The 21,497-nt window shown below is 46.4% G+C and overlaps 1 protein-coding gene across 2 annotated transcripts in view; it reads left to right on the top strand.

Annotated features, from left to right (window-relative positions):
• Dscam (DS cell adhesion molecule) overlaps positions 1-21,497 on the top strand; it is a 679,085-nt gene that overhangs the window by 597,412 nt on the left and 60,176 nt on the right. For both annotated transcript variants that reach the window (XM_004654491.2, XM_045151367.1), the window contains exons 21-26: positions 6,417-6,570; positions 9,613-9,730; positions 11,879-12,042; positions 14,483-14,581; positions 18,116-18,304; positions 19,456-19,746. In XM_004654491.2, coding sequence (XP_004654548.1) covers positions 6,417-6,570; positions 9,613-9,730; positions 11,879-12,042; positions 14,483-14,581; positions 18,116-18,304; positions 19,456-19,746 — 1,015 coding nt within the window. The remainder of the gene's footprint in view (positions 1-6,416; positions 6,571-9,612; positions 9,731-11,878; positions 12,043-14,482; positions 14,582-18,115; positions 18,305-19,455; positions 19,747-21,497) is intronic.

The raw sequence follows: 21,497 nt of genomic DNA, 5'->3' as shown, positions 1-21,497 counted from the left end.
CTCTCTCTCTCTCTCTCTCTCTCTCTCTCTCTCTCTCTCTCTATCTCTCTCTCTCTCTCTCACACACACACACACACACACACACACACACACACACACACACACACATTAAAAAGACAGTCTGAGGATGGAGGGATGGCTTAGTGCTTAAGGCATTTGCCTGCAAAGCCAAAGGACCCAGCTTTGATTCCCCCTGACCCATGTTAGCCAGATGCACAAGGTGGAGCATGCATCTGGACTTTGTTTGCAGTGTCTGGAGGCCCTGGCATGCCCATTCTCTCTCTCTCTCTCTCTCTCTCTGTCTCCCTCTTTCTCTGTCAAATAAATAAATAAATATAAAATATTTTTAAGGCAGTCTGTTGGGCTTGCTTCAAAAAGAAGACTTTATTAATATAGTGTTTCCCTAACCTGATTGAGCTTCTGACTAACTTTTCCCATTTCACTTTCTTGTTTTTCTTACCTATTACCTCCTCTTATAAGGACCAACCACCATTTGAGTATGCAGCATCCATAGCTGAAAGATTCTGTTTAAAAATAGGATTACCTAATTTTAAGTGTATCCCTTTATCAGGAACATCTCACACCTCCAGAACTCTCTCCCAGCCTAGGTCTCTCCTGTAGGGTTCATGACTGAATATCCTTACCCACCTCATTCTGGAAGCAGGAGATTCCCAGAATACATGCCTCCTCTAGTATGAGAAGGCTAGCCTCTGCCACTATGTCTTTCAAGTGCAACTCCCTTACCAAGTTCTGTGTTCTTCAGACTGCAAGGCCACATGGTTTCACTGGAGCTCACAGCCCTGTCCATGTCTGGGTTAGATTACACATAGTCAGGTCTGAACAGAAAGCCCTCACTCATGACCCAGCATCTTCTAAAGCCCAGAGGCAGGTGAGCAGAACACACAGAACTGGCAAATCCTTCCCAGGCCACCCCACAGTATCTCTTGTTAAGAGAGACTAGAATCTTTGGAACTGTTTTTTTTTTTTTTTTTTTTAAATCTTAAAGGTTATTGCTATAATTTCAAGATAACATATTTCACCACATATCCAGTTACATATTTTTTTTAAAACAAAGAAATTAACCCTTTGGTTGTATAAATTACTCAGTTGGCACCCTTACTCCTTGTCCTTCTGTGCACACAAGAAACAGGTGTCTCACTGTTGCAGACATCACAGGAATATTCAGGGATGTCACAGAGTGGAAATGTTACGTGCCCAACTCCGAGGCAACCGCTGGGAAACAGGGAGCAGCTTAGCTCTTATTTCATTTGTTCTTTTGATGATGCTATGTTAACTGAAGGAAATTATCAGAGTAGACATTTTTCACTTGAGTTCTTGGTTCTTCTGTATGAATGATAACACAAAGAAGGCGACCTAGGGAATCATATTTTATTTCTGATTTAGCAATACTTCACGTTGTGAGCAAAAATAAATAAATAAATAAGTAAAATACGACCTCTGGAGATAATTAAGGACAAATTATACCTCATAGACAGGATGCAGATTGAGTTTTCACCAAAAGCGGTACTTTCTGTACAGAAAGTCTTTATTTTATGAATATACATATTGGCTTGCTAATGTTTAATGTCCCATAAGAACAATTGTTATGGCAAGCACATCATTAAGCTTTGTGAAATTAATCTGGCTGCAACATACCCTTGGAATACAACACAATGCAAACATATACAGACTCAGGATTTTCTCCTTGGCTTGCAAAGAAACGAGGCAAATTCCCCCAGATGTTCTGGAAGAGGGGACGTGAGTCTGGTGTGAGGGCAGGGGTGGTGGAGTCTAGCACGCGTGTGTGCAGACATTTTGGTAATCCACAGAGGGACCTCACTGTTGTTCCTTTTGATCTTCTGAAATTCTATCTTTGAGATAAATGCTTGATTGCAAAGAAGCCTCGGACATTATTTTTATTGGGGAATTATGGTTTGTGTGACAATATCAGACAGAGTGGGGATGGAGGGGTGGCTCTGTGGGCAAGAGCACTGGCTACAAAAGCCTGAGGACCTGAGGTCAATCCGTAGCCTCCATGTACAAAGCCAGGCATGGCCATACATCCGTGCAACTCATGCTGCAGGAGAGGAACCGGGAGGATCACGGGGGATCCATCTAACCAAAGAGATTGAATGGACTACAGGTTCAGTGAGAGAGTCTATGTTGGGGAAATAAGGCAGAACATAGACAGATGAAGACACTTGATGCATTCCTGTGTCTTTTGAAAGCATGTGCGCGTACACACACACATACCACAGACACACACACACACACCTCTCACAACATACTACGAATAATCACAAAAAATTAAAAAGGAGATACAGATAAATCTGTTTAATCATAGAGCTGATATCACAACGTATGCAGCTTTCTGGGACCCCTAGCAGGGCTGCAGAAGCCAGCAAGGGTGAGGGTGAGACCTTCCAGTGTTGGCTGTTCACAGTTGACAGCCTGGGATGTGAGAAAACCGAACTGAGTTTGGGACCAAAAGCAGTGAGCTCCTTTGTTGTCATTTTATTTTTAATCCTCTATATCTTTATACTTGGAACTGTGCCTGACATATAATTGGGTGTTGTTTTTATGTCAATTTTATATTGCAATGAGAGAATTAGACCACTTTCACTTAGTGTGATTATGGATAGGGTTAGGTTACATATACAACCTTGCTACTTTATGAAATGGTTGCATATGTTCATCATGTTACTACTGTTTGCCTTCTTATTATGAATGAAACATTGGTATAATTCCAGGTTTTTTATTTCATGAGCTCATTAGCTTCATTTTCCTCCCATTTTAATGATTCCAGTGGTTTCTTCAGGACCATCAGGACACAGCTTTGCACAGTTCCTTTCAAATGACATTACGTGCCTCACACTTGGCATCTCAAACTTCTGGTAGCATACTTCCCAGACCACACATTTTATGCTTAGATATGTTAAAACCCATCACTGAGCTATTATTTTTTACTATCATTTATACTTAATGAGGTTTGAACAATTAGGAAAATCTTCTATTTTCCTATATAATCATTACTTCTGGTTCTTCTAACCCCTTTGCAACTACTAAGCTTGTAAAATTCATCTGGCAGCAGTGTGGCCTTGGAATGTCACACGATGCAAACACATACGGCCTCCAGAATTTTCTAATCAGCTTTCTAAGGCACATGTTAAATTGCTCCTGAACTTCTAGAGGACAGCTCATGAGTGTTACGTGTGGGTGTGAGCAGGTGGTGCACAGCAAATGCACACACAGGCACTCACACATTTTAACCCGAGTACGAGCATCTGAGGAAGCCAGCAAGTGCCCCATAGTTGCGGTTCGCTTCCCTTGGCGGTTCTTATTCCTTAGGCTGTAGTTCTGTTGGAGTTTAATCTTTCCGAATCTTGGGTCTGTGGATTTATAGTCCTTATCAAGTTTAGGGTATTTTCAGATATTCCTTCTTTTTTTTTTTTTTTTTGTTTTTGTTTTTGTTTTTTGAGGTAGGGTCTCACTCTGGTCCAGGCTGACCTGGAATTAACTCTGTCATCTCAGGGTGGCCTTGAACTCACGGCGATCCTCCTACCTCTCCCTCCCGAGTGCTGGGATTAAAGGCGTGCGCCACCACGCCCGGCCAGATATTCCTTCTTAATGCACTCTTCCTGTCCTTTACTGATGTCGGACCATGTCTGTTAGGCTCGTGGTGTTCCCACAGCTTCTAATGCTGTCTTATTTTATTTATTTTCTATTTTTTTATTTTTTTCTCTGTGTACTTTATATCTACGGGGATGTCTTAAAGCTCACTAAATGTTTCCCTGAAACACCCAATTTTCTAACAGTCTAGTCCTATTTTTTCATCACACCCATTGTTTCATTTCAGGCTCAACCTTAGCCTTTTTTCATCATTCATGCATCTACTAAAGTTTCTGTGAATATACAGTTATAATGCCCCTATAGTATGAATAGAGTGACCACTTCATTGACTTCACAAGAATCAATGTGTGTCAATTTGGGGTCAGTTTGGATAGCTGTAAGTCTTCCTTTCTGACCCACGTGCTCTCCCCTTCTGGAATTCTTAGAATTTGTTTTTGAACAGCTTTATTAAGATATAGTTTACACAGCATGGAGCAGGTTCCTTGTGCAGCTTACATGAGATAGAATATGGTGTTCTAACATGATGAACGTATCCAACCATTTCATAAAGTAGAATGCCTTGTGGAGTTTGCACAGTGTAGAATGGATTCACTGTGCAGTTTGCATGGGACAGAATGGATTTCATGGGTAATCTACATGGGCTAGAATGGATGTCATGGGTAATCTACATGGGATAGAATGGACGTCATGGGTAATCTACATGGGATAGAATGGACGTCATGGGTAATCTACATGAGCTAGAATGGACGTTATGGGTAATCTACATGGGATAGAATGGACGTATGGGTAATCTACATGGGCTAAAATGGACGTTATGGGTAATCTACATGGGATAGAATGGATGTCATGGGTAATCTACATGGGCTAAAATGGACGTTATGGGTAATCTACATGGGCTAGAATGGACATCATGGGTAATCTACATGGGCTAAAATGGATGTTATGGGTAATCTGCATGGGCTAGAATGGATGTCATGGGTAATCTAAAAGGGGTAGAATGGATGTTATGGGTAATCTACATGGGCTAGAATGGACGTCATGGGTAATCTACATGGGCTAGAATGGACGTCATGGGTAATCTACATGGGCTAGAATGGATGTTATGGGTAATCTACATGGGATAGAATGGATATCATGGGTAATCTACATGGGCTAGAATGGATGTTATGGGTAATCTACATGGGCTAGAATGGACGTTATGGGTTATCTACGTGGGCTAGAATGGATGTCATGGGTAATCTACATGGGATAGAATGGATATCATGGGTAATCTACATGGGCTAGAATGGATGTTATGGGTAATCTACATGGGCTAGAATGGACGTTATGGGTTATCTACGTGGGCTAGAATGGATGTCATGGGTAATCTACATGGGATAGAATGGATGCCTTGTGTAGTTTACATGTTGTAGAATGGATGCCTTGTATAATGTACATGGGACAGAATGGATGCCCTGTGTAGTTTATATCAGATAGGATGGATGTCTTGGGCAGTGTACATAGGATAGAGTGGATGACTTTGAAGGCTCATCAGTGGCTTTAGTGTGTCCATAGAACTGTGTGACCTTCATCTTTATCCACCTTGAGATCATTTTGTCAACATAAAGAGATATCTCACACCCATCAGTTGTTCATCGCCCTTGTCCTCCCTGCCCACCCCATCCCTGACAATCACCACTCTACTTTCTGTGTGACTTGCCTACTCTGGACATTTCTTAGAAAGCCACCTATACATCAGTGCTATTTTGATTGGCATCTTTCCCTTAGAAAAGTGTTTTCAAGAAATTTCATGACCTGTGGCCATTTCTTACTCCTTCCTATGACGCATGACACTTCATAATATGAGAACAGCGCATTGTCCACTCCTCCTTGGCATGGTGCCACATACCTGGAAACAGTTTATTGGCTGTCGTTGTGAGATTTGCCATTGGGAGTTCTAGATAGTTTAAATCATCAATGGCTTTGTCCTTCCCTCTGATAGGCAGCTGCGACTTAGTATGACCAGATCTTTCCCCATTGTGATTTCAAGGCTTGCTAGGTAGGGCTACAGGGGTGTTGAATCCCGAGACAAATATCTGTCACTTTTGAGATAAGACCCTTAGGTACTATACCATGAATCATGATGTTTGATGTGGTTGATAGGAACAGTGCCCTACCTGGCTTTGTGTGAGTTCTGAGCACCAGCCCTTTTAGGTAGTTCTTTCTACAGGTAGTGCCTTCACCTGTATGCACAGATCTGTGCCCCTGAACGCCCAAGGATGACCCTGTTCAAATCCCAGGAGTTCTCTCTCTCTCTCTCTCTCTCTCTCTCTCTCTCTCTCTCTCTCATGCGCACATGCGCGCGCTTCTAGTGTCCTATCCTGTGATTCATGACTTCCTACCAATATCACAGTTTCTTCAGCTTTGGGAAGCTGTGAGTTTCCTCCCAGGCCCCCTCCATGTTCCATTGACAGAAGGCTCTCTCTCAATTGCAAAGCTCACCTCATCTGTCCCCATCTTTCAGAGATTTTTTTCGTTCATTAACTAATGTGCAGTCCCCATTAAAAAGCAATGCTTCATTGATTCTGTGTGTTCCTTCCCTGGCTCAGGTGGTGGGACACATCTGTTGTTAGCCGTCCTGGTCAAGACCACAAGTGCCATCAACTGTCATCTAGCAGTCACCCTGCTCTCGGGTGATCATCAGTTACCAGGGAATCATTGTAGCCTCAGGTCACCCGAAACCTGCTAATTTACATGTCATATTCTTACCTTGTTGAGTGTGGGAACGTTTCTGTCTCCTCTCGCAGGTGATCAGCGAGTTTGAAGCATCCCCGGACTCATTTTCCTACCGAATCCCCAACCTGAGCCGGAACCGGCAGTACAGCGTCTGGGTGGTGGCCGTGACTTCTGCTGGAAGAGGCAACAGCAGTGAGATCATCACCGTGGAGCCCTTAGCCAAAGGTGCGCCCGTGTGGGGACCTCATCGGATCCCACCAAAGCTCCACGGGTCTGCAGTTTCTGTTCTGTCTGAAAGGAAGCTTACAGTGCTGTGTAACCAGGCAAACCCAGACCACCACCATTTCAACTCATGAAACAGGGTTGTTGCCAGTACGGAAAGGGCTCCCCCTAGAGGTGAAGACAGGAAGAAGGATGGAAAGGGCTCCCCCTAGAGGTGAAGACAGAAAAAAGGGTGGAAAGGGCTCCCCCTAGAGGCGAAGACAGCAAGTAGGATGAAAAGGGCTCCCCCTAGAGGTGAAGACAGCAAGAAGGATGGAAAAGGCTCCCCCTAGAGGTGAAGACAGCAAGAAGGATGAAAAGGGCTCCCCCTAGAGGTGAAGACAGCAAGAAGGATGAAAAGGGCTCCCCCTAGAGGTGAAGACAGAAAAAAGGGTGGAAAGGGCTCCCTCTAGAGGCGAAGACAGCAAGAAGGATGAAAAGGGCTCCCCCTAGAGGTGAAGACAGCAAGAAGGATGGAAAGGGCTCCCCCTAGAGGCAAAGACAGCAAGAGGGATGGTTGCCTGCCACTGAAAGGGTCTGGGAAAATTAATGAAAATCACTATTAGGCATTCCTCCCCCCAAAAAATTATATTTTGATAAGAATAAGGTATCATATTTCTTAAAGACAATGTCTGTATAAGTAGATCAATAGCTGCTTTTTGTACAATGCCTCTAAAAGAGTCCTTAGGTGATAGTGGGCAGTTGGAGTGACCAAAGAATAAAATGTTTCTACAGCTGAATCTATATTCTTCACATCGTTACTGTGTTAGACTGCTCCTTCAAAGAGCAGGCACAGTGGAGCTGGAGAGATAGCTCAGGCTGTAAAGTGCTCACCTTGGATGCATGAGAACCTGAGTTTGAGCCCCATTGCCTACATGAAAATCAAGACAGGTTATATGTGCTTATAATCCCAGTGCCAGGAAGGGAAGAGACTGGTGACACCATCTATCCACTCAGTCTGGCTGCTTGGGGATCTTCAAGCCAACGAGAGACCCAGTCCAAAACAGAAAGGAGGCATGAACAGCGCAGGAGGAAATGACACTGAGGTTGTCCCCTGGCCCACACATGCACGCGTGCACACACACACACCAGCCACAGCCACAGACCTGACTGTTTCTGCAGTCGATGCCAACACTGTCTCCAGTGGCAGTCTGCATGCTCCGCAGATTCTAGGAGATTCTTTGCCTGGTGTAGGTGGGGAGCAGGTGTGGTCTATGGCTCCCTCGTGGAATGCAGCCACTTCAAGTGACACTTTAGCTCTAGAAATAGGGATGGTGGGCTTGAAAATGAAGCTGTGTTTCTGAAATCGCTGATTCCTGGAGTCGCTTACAGAGAGGCAGTCAGCATAGTACAGACCTAACAGGGAAAGGAATGAAAAGATTCTGGACAAACAAGGCTAGAGGAAAACGCTAGACTGTGTGGCTTGCCACGACTGATTTCACGTGCAAATCTGGGTTTTCATCCATACATTATCCCAATGGATGTACAACTTCTGATTGGGTGCAGAATATATTTCTTAAATGGATGGCTGTTAACGAACTTCCAAGCCCCCTTTCTGCTGCTGAGAACATTCTGCTAAGCACAGAGGACGATGTTAGGCAAGTGAAAAAATGCCAAAAATCCTCCACAGACAGAAGCCCAGCACCTCCTAACCAGGATCTTTCTGTCATCAGGGTATAGTCAGAAATGATGATGACTTACAAAGCGGCCCCTGCCTTACACCTCTCTCCCTCCACCAGGAGAAGCCACTTCGGGCATGTGGCCCAGTTTGGTTGCAGAATTTCTGCTCCCATAAACAACCCGGCTTCGGAGCCTGTGGCCGTGTGCCCTTTCTCTCTTGCCTACCATGCTCAGAGCAGCAGAGATCGGAGAGGGCTTGGTAGCCCTTGATGACTTAATGACAAGTTGGTGTTCTGCACCAGAATGGCTTTAGAGCGGCGCAGTTCCAGGAACTCAGAGACTCCAAAGTCTCCTGGGGGATGCTGCGTCCCACATCCTTTAGCCAGTCTAAGCCTGCAAACCCAGCAAAGGGGCAGGAGTCGAACACTGGTCCCATTTCTATGGGTCCAGAACCAAAATGGGGATTGAGTTCCCTCCACTCGCGAGCTCCATGTCCCTGCATCTAGCCAGGCTGAGCGACTTCAAGGAGCAGTGTTCCTCCCCTCTACGTCCCCAAGCCCCTGTGGCATGCCTGAGCATATTGTCTAAAATTAAGGGGAGAACAGCCTCAGGCTCTGGGGTCATGCCTGGGGGAATAGCAGAGATGGAGAGCTTTTTGTTTTTGTTTTTGTTTTCTGTGGGAGAGTTGTGGCTTGGTGCCTGTGTCCAGCTCTACAACCCACTCAAAGAAGCAGCATTAGGAACTGGTCATGGTGGCCACTTTGGCCACCAAGGAGGCTTCCTCTTAGGTAAAATCACCTGGATATTTTGGGTCTCCATCTCCTGAGGCTGTACCAAGGTCTAAAGCTCCCGGAAGTAGCTCCTCTGTCCCAAGCCACATGGTGTGTCCTGTGAACATGCCGGACCTCCTCCATGCATGCACATGAAGATCAGGCTGGTACTATGAAGCAGGAAGGCTTCATGCCACTGATAAACAGAGGTTGTCCCTGGTTTACATCTTTTTGTCTGCTGGGCTATCTGTCTTGCTCCATCTTCTCTCCCGATATTACAAGTAGATTTTAATGTACAGTTTGAGTGCCAAGAAGAATGGCTTCATAAAATGCTTTGAAAAATAATTGGGCTCATAGAAAGCACAGCTTGGAGCTGCTTGGCTGAGGAATCCTCGACTGTTTTTAGATTGCCTCTGTGTGTGTGATCAGTCAGCAGAAGAGAAAACAATGCTACAATGGGGGTTTTCAGCTATTTGTACATTCTTACAAGGAAAGTCCCTGTAACACTGACACCAGAGAATGGTGTTGACAGCTAGCAATGTTAATGGGCTTCCCTGGGAATTTTAGGGTGTTTGCTCTATTTGCGAAGGTCACCTTGGATCTTCTGGTCTTCTAGCTCCTGCAAGGATCCTAACCTTCAGCGGGACGGTGACCACTCCATGGATGAAAGACATTGTCTTGCCGTGTAAAGCTGTGGGGGATCCCTCGCCTGCAGTAAAATGGATGAAAGACAGGTAACCAGTAACCCGATGCACGCTTTTCAGTGAGCCCTCGGCCCGCACGCCGGTCTCGTGCTAGATCCCCGTGCGCTTCTCCTAGGGGGCCTTGGCAGCTGCTCAGGAGGCCTCGCTCGCCTGCAGCGCGGCAGGGGTCCCGGCCGCAGCCAGTTGTCTCTGTATCCATCCTCTACTAAAACCAGACCTGGAAATCCATGGGAAGGCCTCTGAGGAAAGGCATCAAACCAATCCAGTGATCGTAGTGGAAGTTTGCTCTGCCTGAGACAAGATGCTCATGTTGTCACGAGCCTTAACAGCTCTCCCGTCCTCAGAAATAAGGGGCCATTGAGCACACATGCCCTAAGAGGTGACTTTAAGATATGTAGTGTGGAAATGGGAGCTGGCGCAGTTGGTAAAGTTCCTGCTGTGTGAGCATGAGGGCCCAGCACCCACATAAAAGCATGGTGATGCCTGTCTGTGCTGGGGAAGAGATGGCTCAGCGGTTAAGGCACTTGCCTGCGAAGCCTACAGATCCAGGTTCGATTCTCTAGGTGCCACGTAAGCCAGATGCACAAGGTGGCACATGCATCTGAAGTTTGTTTGTAGTGGCTGGAGGCCCTGGTACTTCATTCTCTCTCTCTCAGAAATAAATACAATAAAAATAAATCTTTTTTTTTTTTAAAAAAAAAGGTGGAAACTAATTGAAGAAGACACCTGACATTGTCTTCTGGCCAACACATGTATTCATACACACACACACACGCATGAACATGCATGCATACACATGCATATCACATACATATATACATGCAAGAAAAGAAATGTAATACAGCCGCCTTCTCAGCCCAGCTTTCCTGAGGCTGACAAAGCCCCTATCATTCCAACCCTCTCTGGAAGGTTGACAGTTGAAGGCCAACCCTCTGGGCTGCATAGAAAAACCCCCATCACAAGAAATGAAATAGACTGCCTTAGATTCTTCCTCTTCTGAAAGTTGGCTTTCATAGTTCAGAGTGATTACTGAAACAATGCAAATTTAATCCCAGCACTCATGAGGCAGAGGTAGGAGGATCACTGTGAGATCCAGGCCACCCTGAGACTACATAGTGAATTCCAGGTCAGCCTGGGCTCTAGAAAAAAATAAAATAAAATAAATTAGAAAAAGATAGCAGGGAGAGTGGATGAGATAGATTCTGTCCTGCCTGTATGTCCTTTAAAAAAAAAAAAAGGTTTTATCTTATTCAGAGAGAAAATAGGACATAAACAAAGGTTGTACAATCACTAATGGCCAGAAGGATTTGATCTCATGAATTCAGAAGAATGCCCATTTTCAAAAAAAAAAAAGGCACTTAGAAGCATAAACTATTGAAATAATGGATTTGATCCATGGAGCAATTTTCTCATTGCATTTTAAGTTGGTTAATACCAAGCAAATATTTAATCTCCCTGGTCAAGCTGGCATTCTGCTTACATGGTAATGACCCCAGTCGGCTGGACAATCTGCCACCTGGTTGTGGTTGTGACAGGGAACTTTGTGTGGAAAGTCATGTGTCTGCCCTCGGATGCCACGACTCATCATTGTCTATCAAGTTATTAAGAAGTGTGGCTTAAAATGTTTAATTTATTTATTTGCAAGCCGAGAAAGGAAAAAGGAGCATGCAGGGCCTAAGCCACCGCAAATGAACTCCAGATTGCATGTGCCGCTTTGTGGCGCTTGATGTGGGCGCCGACGGATCGAACCCAGGTCATTAGGCTTTGTGGGCAAGCGCCTTAACCACCGAGCCATCTCCCCAGCCCCAGAATTGTGGTTTGCAATGCGTCTGTAAGAAGTCACAAAACTTAGTTTCCCATACATGATTTGGTCAAGCCTGCCCATAGTAGGGATTCCTAAAATTGCCACGCACAGGAAACTCCTGGACCTTGAGTAGTGAGGGCGTGACGGTCAGAGGTGCCTGACCACTGATGCCACACTCACATCACAGTTCTCACAAAGAACGCGGAGCTGTTGGTGGTTATGGCCACGTAGTCGCAGCTCGGCTATTTCAGCAATGGAAAGGAAGAGTGCCGGGGCGTTGTCTGCTTCCGAGCCAGCCTTGATGCTCCTCTCCAGCCTCAGCTAATGGGGGTTGTAATTTCTTTAATCTGTGCATCTTTCTTCCTGTGAGGCAGTAACGGGACACCCGGCCTCGTGACGGTTGATGGGCGCCGAAGCGTTTTCAGCAACGGCAGTTTCGTCATCCGCACGGTGAAAGCGGAGGACTCGGGGTACTACAGCTGCGTCGCCAATAACAACTGGGGGTCCGACGAGATCATCTTAAACCTACAAGTGCAAGGTACAAAACTTGGGGACTCTGTGAAGCGCTGTATTATTGTTGTTTTTGCATGCAAAAACAAGCTGAGCAAGTTCGAGGATCAGCCTTCAGAAAGAGCTGACTGCTGCTTTCATATCGCACAAAGCACTCTCGTCTCGTGTGCTTTGGAAAATACAATGAAATCAAAGAAAAGAGGAGATTCATGATCCCAGCGAATATACTAAAATGCACTGTTGCTTTAAATTTATTTTCAAGGGCTGGAGAAAGGGCTTAGCGGTTAAGGTGTTTGCCTGCAAAGCCAAAGGATCCCGGCTTGATTCTTCAGTACCCACGTAAGCCAGATGCACAAGGGAGCACATGCATCTGGAGTTCATTTGCAGTGGCTGGAGGCCCTGGCATGCCCATTCTCTCTCTCAAAGAAATAAACAAATAAAAATATTTAAAACAAATAAAAAATATATTTATTTTCAAGCAGAGAGAGACTAACAGAAAGAAGAGGAGAGAGAGCAAGAATGGGTGCATCAGAGCCTCTAGTCTCTGCAAATAAACTCCACATGCATGGGCCAGTCTTTGCATCTGGCTTTATGTGGCTACTGGGGAATTAAACCCAGGACTTTAGGCTTTACAGGCAAGTGTCTAAACTGCTGAGCCATCTCTCCAGCCCTAAGATGCAACTTTCGTTTTTTTGCAAATAAAATACCTGATCTATTGTTTCTTTATGCGAATGTCTTTTAAAAAGTACTTCTAAAAGTCCTTCCACTAATTGCACTGTTTACATAAGGATGTGTGATTTAGAAGGCAGAAGTGAAAATAAGTTTATGATCTTATGCCTGCTAATTAATTTTTCATGTTATATGTGTGTACTTACAAATACATTTGTAGATGTGTATGCATATACATGACTTAGCCTGATGTTACATTGTTTGTATATTATATTTAATGCAAGGTATTTACATGTTTATTGCCAGCCATGCAACCGTCTCCAATGACTAACATATTTAAGATGTGTGCAAAGCCCAAGCAGCCATTGGTTAGGTTCAGAGTTAGGAGTGCAGTGACATTTTATTAGAAGAAAAATCAAAGTGCATGCCTCTTTGGATATAGATATTGTCATATTAATAGATTACAGCAAATTGGGTGAAGAGATGGCTTAGTGGTTAAGCACTTGCCTGTGAAGCCTAAGTACCCCGGTTCGAGGCTGTATTCCCCAGGACCCACGTTAGCCACATGCACAAGGGGGCTCACGCATCTGGAGTTTATTTGCAGTGGCTGGAGGCCCTAGTGAGCCCATTCTCTCTCTCTCTATCTATCTATCTATCTATCTATCTATCTATCTATCTATCTATCTTATCTATCTATCTATCTATCTATCTATCTATCTGCCTCTTTCTCTGTCGCTCTCAAATATTTTTTTAAAGTGAAAAAAAAAGATTACAGCAAATAAAAATACCATCAATACCATGCTCTGGAGGATGGGATGGGACAGGAAAAAAGAACCATATATTTTAAAAGTATTGAAAAATCAACCTTGAATTTTGTGGTAATTGAATCAGGGGAATTCTAGGGCATTTTTGGAACCTAATGCTATATTATGATTCTAAAAAGATGGGCCAATTTTTCAGGTCTTTGGGGTAAAGCTCACTCTAAACTTTTGATAAATTGATTCTGAGTTTAGTTAATGTTTCTGTACAGTATTACGTTGAGGCCATTGTCTAGCAATGTGTGTCCTTTGAGCTTTGCCGGGTAGATGTGCCATGCCTCCCTGTGGTACCTTTGGTTTTCAGCGTGTGTGTATGTGTTAGATCTTGGAAGATGAGCTTATGAAGTCGACTTTTTTTTTTTTTTTTTTGAGGTAGGGTTTCACTCTAGGCCAGGTTGATCAATCAATCGACTATCTATCTATCTATCTATCTATCTATCTATCTATCTATCTGTATGTATGTATTCTCTGACTGTCCTGAAACTCAAAGCCATCCTTGTATCTATGCCTCCTGATTGCTAGGATTAAAGGCATGTGCCATCACACCTGGCTCTAAGAAGTGGACATATTTTGCAATTATTTTTACACTAGCTGCTTTTTCCCCTTTCCCTGTCAGTTATTTTCCTCACTCAACTCTCAGGGTATTCTGAGTAATTACTGTGTGTATCCTTAGTAAGTATGAAGATTTCAATTAGTAATTAACAACCCAGAAATTCAAGGAGTATTGAAGAAACAAACTAGATATGAATCCAAGTACAAATGTAGTTAACTTTCCTTAAATAGTAATCTCACTCGATTCTGTCTCTTTAGCCCAGAATATCAAGGGAATAGACACTTTGACAGACGTGAATCACATGTTTTGTCAACCTAAAACACGTATTTAATAAATGGCTGTTAAAAAATGATTTGGTAAATGACTATTACAGAAGATTGAAGACGTGAAAAACTAATTCTTGTTTTCTACAAACTGTTCCTTTCCAGTTCCACCAGATCAGCCCCGGCTTACTGTATCCAAAACCACGTCTTCCTCGATCACACTGTCCTGGCTTCCTGGAGACAATGGGGGCAGCTCCATCCGAGGTAATGAGACAAGCTGTCCACAGTCAGTGTTTAATGCCACTGTCCACCACCCAGTAAAAGATGTGATAGTTTATCCACCATAGACACATCATAAAAGGAACTTTCCCATTACCCATGCAAGAAACCATATGTCTGTTTTCACAGAATTTGTTGTAATTCTGGATCATTTATCCAACGAGTTTATTTACAAAGTAATCTGGTGCATCTAGTCTAAGTGAAACATTAACAAATGCAAGGGGAATGGAAAGATAAAGGAATAAGGAGAGGAGAGAAGAGAAGAGGAGGAGATGAGCAGAATTTCTGCTTGTTTAGGATGTTTCTCTAGCTCAGCCTTGAGAACTAGCTGAACCACTTCAGGAAGAGGTCTATTTTTCCTTTCTTCTCTCACTTGTCACTGACTTTGGTACCATGAAGTCCCCTTCCCAGCCACCGAGCCTTCTAATTGTGACACATCTGCATCAAATGACATTTGATGTCGCTGTTACTCCTTTGTATGTCTCTGTTATTCCTTCAAGTAACCACAGCCACCATTCAGACCTGAAAGGTCATAAGCATTAAGAGTGTGGATGAAAAACAACGTATGTGCACGGAGTCTTTGCAGTTGGTAGCAGAGTCTGAGGGAAGCAGGCGTGAAGAAACAAGATATCGCGTTCATTTATGTATAAATGAGGTTGGGGCTTAATTCGAGCAATTCACTAGCGAGCAGAGGAAGAGCAGTCAGTGCAGAGGAAGAACAAGTGACAGCTGTGTTACAAAGGGAGTGGAGCAATGAAGAGATGATGGGGCTCCCGGTCCAAAAGCCAAGGGAGAGACAGAATGCAAAAACAACTGGAGAGATGGCTTAGCGGTTAAGCGCTTGCCTGTGAAGCCTAAGGACCCCGGTTCGAGGCTCGGTTCCCCAGGTCCCACGTTAGCCAGATGCACAAGGGGGCGCACGCATCTGGAGTTCGTTTGCAGAGGCTGGAGGCCCTGGCGCGCCCATTCTCTCTCTCTCCCTCTATCTGTCTTTCTCTCTGTGTCTGTCGCTCTCAAATAAAATAAAAATAAAAATTAAAAAACTGGAGAGACAGGGCACAGTGGGGTGAGCCAGCTCCTGGCCCCTCAGGCACAGGGTCCCATCTCCTCCCGTCTTCACACTCATCCCTACCACACTCATCCCTACATTGGCCGTAGTCAAACACCTCAGAAAGACTCAGAAATCACGAGTTGGGGGCTCTTCATTTTTTTTTTTTTTTTTGTCCAAGAGACCCTGGCTGAAGGGAGAAGTTTGCTTTGATTTTTGTAGGCAAGAAGAAAGGTGCTTTTTAAAAATAGCTGATGATTATGGGTGAGGCTGTGTCTGTGGGTTGGAGGCGCGTGGGACAGCTCTGCATAGCACAGGGACTCATTAGCAGGCAAAGCAAGCCACTCCCCCGCAGCCGCCAGGGCCCAGCTGCAAGTAAACAACACCAGTCTCAGCGGTCACAGTCATGACACACTTAACCTCCTGGCCATGTGACACTGGACACCTAGGAAGAGAAGGGGATCCCAGGTCCCCAAAGCTGGAGACGGGTGAGACAAATCAACCATGTTCCTGCCTCACATGGTCCGAGCAAAGGCTCAAGGCTGAGCACAGAAAATCCTTAAGAGAAGAAGAAAAGGGACAGCTGGGGACGTGGCTCAGTGAGTGGAGAGTTGGCTGCGTAAGCACAGGACTGGAGTTTGGACCCCCAGGGCCACGTAAGCACTGGGTGGGCACGGAGGCCTGCCTGTAATCACAGTGCTCGGGAGGCGGAGACAGGAATCCCAGGGGCGAGCTGGCTAGCCAGACCGGGCACTTCGGCAAGCCCTGGGTTCAAGTGAGTCCCTGTGCTTTGCAGGGCTGTTGCCACTGAGCCACTGAGGAAGATGCCTGCCATCCACCTCTCTCTGGCCTCCACACATACCAGCATGCGTGCTCACACCCATGTGAACACATCCTCTACACATGCATACATACTCACGAAAAAGTTGCTCATGGGATCCAGGCCCCAGGCTTCATAGAAAAGGTTTCAAATTTGTCAGCCTGAGAGTTTGCGAGGGAATGCTTTCGGTGTGAGTATAGAAGCTCTTGGAGACGGAGTCAGTGAGATTGACGTCGAGTTTCCAAGACCATTGTAAGCAGGACTTCCCTAAAATGCAGTCGTGGTCAGAGCCGCTGCCATCAGAAGGCGTCATGTGTTTAGTGCTCACATCGATGGATGTCGACGGGCAATCAATAGCCCCCCCATTTAGGAATCCAGCTATCTTTAATGGAAGGAACTTGGGGAAGAACCATAATCCCAGGATTCAAGGCAGCTGGAGAGAACAGGATGTGGGGGCAGGACGGAGTACCAAGGCATGTTCATTAAGGACTGGGAAGGCTTCATGAGGCCCAGCAAGGAGGGGTTGCAGGAGGCCAAAAGGGACAGAAAGAAGACAGGTGTTGGGAAGACACTGGAGGAGGAAGCAGCAGTGAGTGGCATTCATGGAGGGAGGGACGTAGGAAGTGCTCTGTCTATTGCCAACAATGGAGATTCAGCCTGGTGTGGTGGTGCACGCCTTATTAATCCCGGCACTCGGGAGGCAGAGGTAGGAGGCTCGCCATGAGTTCGAGGCCACCCTGAGACTACATAGTGAATTCCAGGTCAGCCTGGGCTAGAGTGAGACCCTATCTCAAAAAGCCAACAACCCCCCCCAAAAAAAAATATATATGTAGATACTCAGTGAGAGACAGAAGAAACAAGTCCATGGAGATCAGGACACCGTGCTCTAGTCGGGCTGTGAATGTTTAGGAGACAAAGGGACAGGGAAGACAGGACATCTCTGCCTCCAGAAACTTCTGTAAAGAACAGTGAAGGAGGAAGTAAGGAGGAAGAGTGTTTTGAGGAGCCCCGAGCAAAGAGTGGGGGCTTCAGGCCATTGGTGTCTGCAACTTCCTCATCACCCGGCCTCTCTGATCTCATGTACTGCTGAAAAATAACACTCTTTCAGGGTTGTGTGAGCTGATAAAAACAAGCTTATAACAGCACCAAGATGTGGGCAATAGAGCAAGAAGAGAGGCCATGTGGAGAAACTTAGATGGCTTTCGGACCTGGAGCCAGTTCCTGTGACTGTAATTATCAACTCAGTGGAGACCCCTCTTCCCACTCCTATCCCGTTCCTGAGTTTTGGTTCTCTCAAAATTAGCTCTTGTAGCCTTTGCCCGAGGATTCAGACTCATGCTCCCAAAGACAGATGTTCATCTCCTGCTGTCTGGCCTGGCTTCAGACGGGGATGAGCAGGAAGGTGGTTTTATTTTCACCACATTGGGCAACGATATAGCAATGTCTGGTGAGACCTAAGTGTCTCCCTGATTGGTCCACCACATCCCTTTTCCCAGGCAAAGGTAAGTTTCCTAGGATTGAGAAGGGTTAGAATGTCCAAAGATGTTCAGGTTCAGAGAGCTCACATGCCAGAACCGCCCAGTCAGCTCCTGGGTCGGGGGTCAGGCAGTGGGCACGGGGTGCTCAAGTGACTGTTTCTCGCTCTCTGAAGGGTACATCCTGCAGTATTCGGAGGACAACAGCGAGCAGTGGGGGAGCTTCCCCATCAGCCCCAGCGAGCGTTCCTACCGCCTGGAAAATCTCAAATGTGGGACGTGGTATAAGTTCACTCTCACCGCTCAGAATGGAGTGGGACCAGGGCGCATAAGTGAAATCATAGAAGCCAAAACGTTAGGAAAAGGTAAGTGTGCCTGTGTCTACTGCCAACTCTAGATTTCCTGTTTCCCAGAACACAAGGAGGGTGGGGGGGGGGGGTCTGTGTGTGTGTGTATATATACACAACATGTTTGCCTATGTATTTGAACTTTGTTACTCCTGAAATGGTCCTGGTAGCGTGACAGCATTATAGGGCTGATCCTTCCAGAATATTGTAGTTCTCTCTCATTATTTCACTTGCTGTTCATGGAAGAGGGTCTCTTGGAAATCAAGAGCGATAGCACCAACATGAATACTAAGGCTGGGCAGCCACAAAACTGGACACTTGTCCTCCTCACTGTCCTTGGGTCACCATCTCCCTTAGTCACCTCTAGGCCCTGGTTGATCTGTAACTTTCACATGGCCTCAAGGTCCCCGCTTTTCAAGCAGGAAGGGACTGAGATCACTTGTTTACACTTCATTGTGAATTTGGTTTCTTTTCTTTTCTTTTATATCTAAAGCAAAAGTAGACTGTTAAGGAGAGGAACCTTGGCAGGGGTAGGGGGGGGGAATTGACACCCAGTTGTGAAATGTACAGCCAGTAATGCCAAATATCAGGGACATTCTCCATGAGCGTGGCAGAGAAGAAGGTATTTAGGAGTCCTGCACCAGGGAAATGGGCTCAGATGGCAGGAGAAAGAAGATATCTGGACCTGGAGCCTGAGTGTTAAATAATGAGGTAGGATTCAGGTGATCAAGAGATGGTTTATTTAGAATTACATCCATGAAGTTGGGGAGCCTTGATACCAAGTGTTTGGATAGTGGGGGGTACCCCTGCATACATCCTTCCCAAACCCAGCTGTTTGCCCTCTGTCAGGTCCAGCACATGAGAATGGAAAGGGGTTACACCACTGAAGGACCCCCACATGTGAAAACAGAACTGTTCTTGAGAGATCTCTGCAACACACCACAGTGGCCTCTCCCCACTCGATGCTCACACTCACACATAAGTCATCAGGTCTAAGGACACCTGGTTGGTCCATAAGGGTTCCATCCGTGCTGGACACGTCATGAGTGGCAGGTGGTCAGGCCATGATCCCAGCTCTTAGCCTGGATGAGAAAGCATCTGAACACCGGGGTGTGGGGGGGAGGTTCACCCACAAGCTGACGCCGTGTGCATCCCCCCCGCCAACACAGAGCCCCAGTTCTCGAAGGAGCAGGAGCTGTTCGCCAGCATCAACACCACCCGCGTGCGGCTGAACCTCATCGGCTGGAATGATGGCGGCTGCCCCATCACCTCCTTCACGCTCGAGTACAGGCCCTTTGGGACCACGGTCTGGACCACAGCTCAGCGCACGTCGCTCTCCAAGTCCTACATCCTGTACGACCTGCAGGAGGCCACGTGGTACGAGCTGCAGATGCGGGTGTGCAACAGCGCCGGCTGCGCGGAGAAGCTAGCCAACTTCGCCACGCTCAACTACGACGGCAGTAAGTACCCGGCTTGACGGCCTTCGCGGCGTGGCTCAGGGGACGTGCGCGCGGTACGCAGTCCCTGTTCCCATCGGAGAGAGTCACCCTGGGCTCGACAAAGCCCATCGGGCTGTGGGCTTCCTTGTCCGTAGCGCCCGGGGGTGACCTTCACTGTGCGTCTAGAAAGAAAAGAAACGCAAGGAGGGCCGAGAGGAGCTCCCTGGGGAGTCCCAGTGCCAGAGTGACCTCTCCTGGGCCTGAAGGATGTTTTTCCTCGTGGTTCTGTTCCTTTGTGGATGACTGTGAGCTAACGGGGCCTTTGTTGTCTCCCACCCTTCCCCGCTCATCCCAACCCACACAACAACTTTCTTTTGGCTCTCATCAAACTGCATGTGCAAAACAGCTTTCCACGGTGAAGGGGTGGGGGGTAGGATGCTAGTCTGAGCAGAATCAGGGGCACGGACAGGAGGAGAGTATTGGATTGGATAGCATTACCCCCTGTGTGCACGCACACCCACATGCACACACATGTGCAACCTACGCGTGCATTCTGAAACCTAGGTGAGGAGGGGGTCTCTTGACATTTTGTTGAGCAAAACCAAATCCTTTCAGTTCTTAGCCTTCTTTCTAGCATCGGAACCCACTCACTTGACATCTGAGCAAACAAACACCCAGTCCAGTGAGGTTGAGGTGGCCCATCACTGTGCATTAAGGGGACCTAGGCAGATGCCCTGGCCGTGGCACATCACTACTGATCTCGGCAGCCTCACAGTGATCCTTATGGAACAAGTGGCCGTGAGAGAAGTCAGTGTTCTCGCCTCCAGGTCAGCCGGGCAGCAGCGTTGACAGCTGCAGGACAGCTCTCCTCTTGCTGTCTGCCCATTCCCCGTGGCTCAGAGGACTCGGGCTCAGTTGTGCCTGAGATGCGCCCCTCCCTCTAACATGCCAGAGGTCATCCCTGTGTCTTATGTCCAGGACCATTGCTTCCGAAAACAAAACTCAGCTCCCCTTGCGCCTCCGGCACAGTCTGGGCTCAGGGAGTTCCTGGGCAGTTTAGCCCCTCTGGCACCTGGGGCTCCAGACTCCGTGCTCGGCCACATCACGGAGCTCTGAGACAGCTCCTGCTGCCCTTGGCAGCAGCCTTCCCCCTCCGCTTCTCCTAGATTGCGTCCCTCAGGATTTTCCATCTTCCGTGATGAGTGACTTCATTCAGAAGATTCTTTGTCCCAAGGTGTCACACTCAGACGAAGTACCATCTATGACCTCTGTTCTTATATAAAATAAAAAAAACAAGGACTGTGGCACTTACCAACTGTTCACCATCTAAGGCTTCACCCATGTTCCCCCACTGGCGTGTACCCAGTGGGATAGTTGATGCACTTGTCACTTTGGATGGCTGATCTGCAACCTTCGCATTGTGGCCCAGGGCGGCTCTGTGCTCTGCACATGGGTGACGCTCACTGTCAGCCCTGTCATCACAAGCTGCTCACACAGAGCATTCGACAGTGTGACTGCCAGGTCACACACATTCTTCCGACTTTCAAAGCGTGTCTTCTGAGAAAAAAAAAAAAAAGAACATCTATACTGTTCTCGCTCCATGGAGGATCACAGATTATAAAAAACGGACTGTGAGCCACATCCGTTTTCTGAAATAATTTTGAAGCTGAGAAATAAAAGTGCAATTTTTATATTGGCTTGGAAAAGATGAAAGATCTCTTTGAATTAATTTTGTGGATAGATAGCTCTAATATTGCTCTTGTCACATCTGC

This window comes from Jaculus jaculus, chromosome 5 (genome assembly GCF_020740685.1).
Source record: "Jaculus jaculus isolate mJacJac1 chromosome 5, mJacJac1.mat.Y.cur, whole genome shotgun sequence".
Lineage (NCBI taxonomy): Eukaryota > Metazoa > Chordata > Mammalia > Rodentia > Dipodidae > Jaculus > Jaculus jaculus.
The sequence above is the reverse complement of the archived record's forward strand: the minus strand, read 5'-3'. Positions and strand labels throughout refer to the sequence as shown.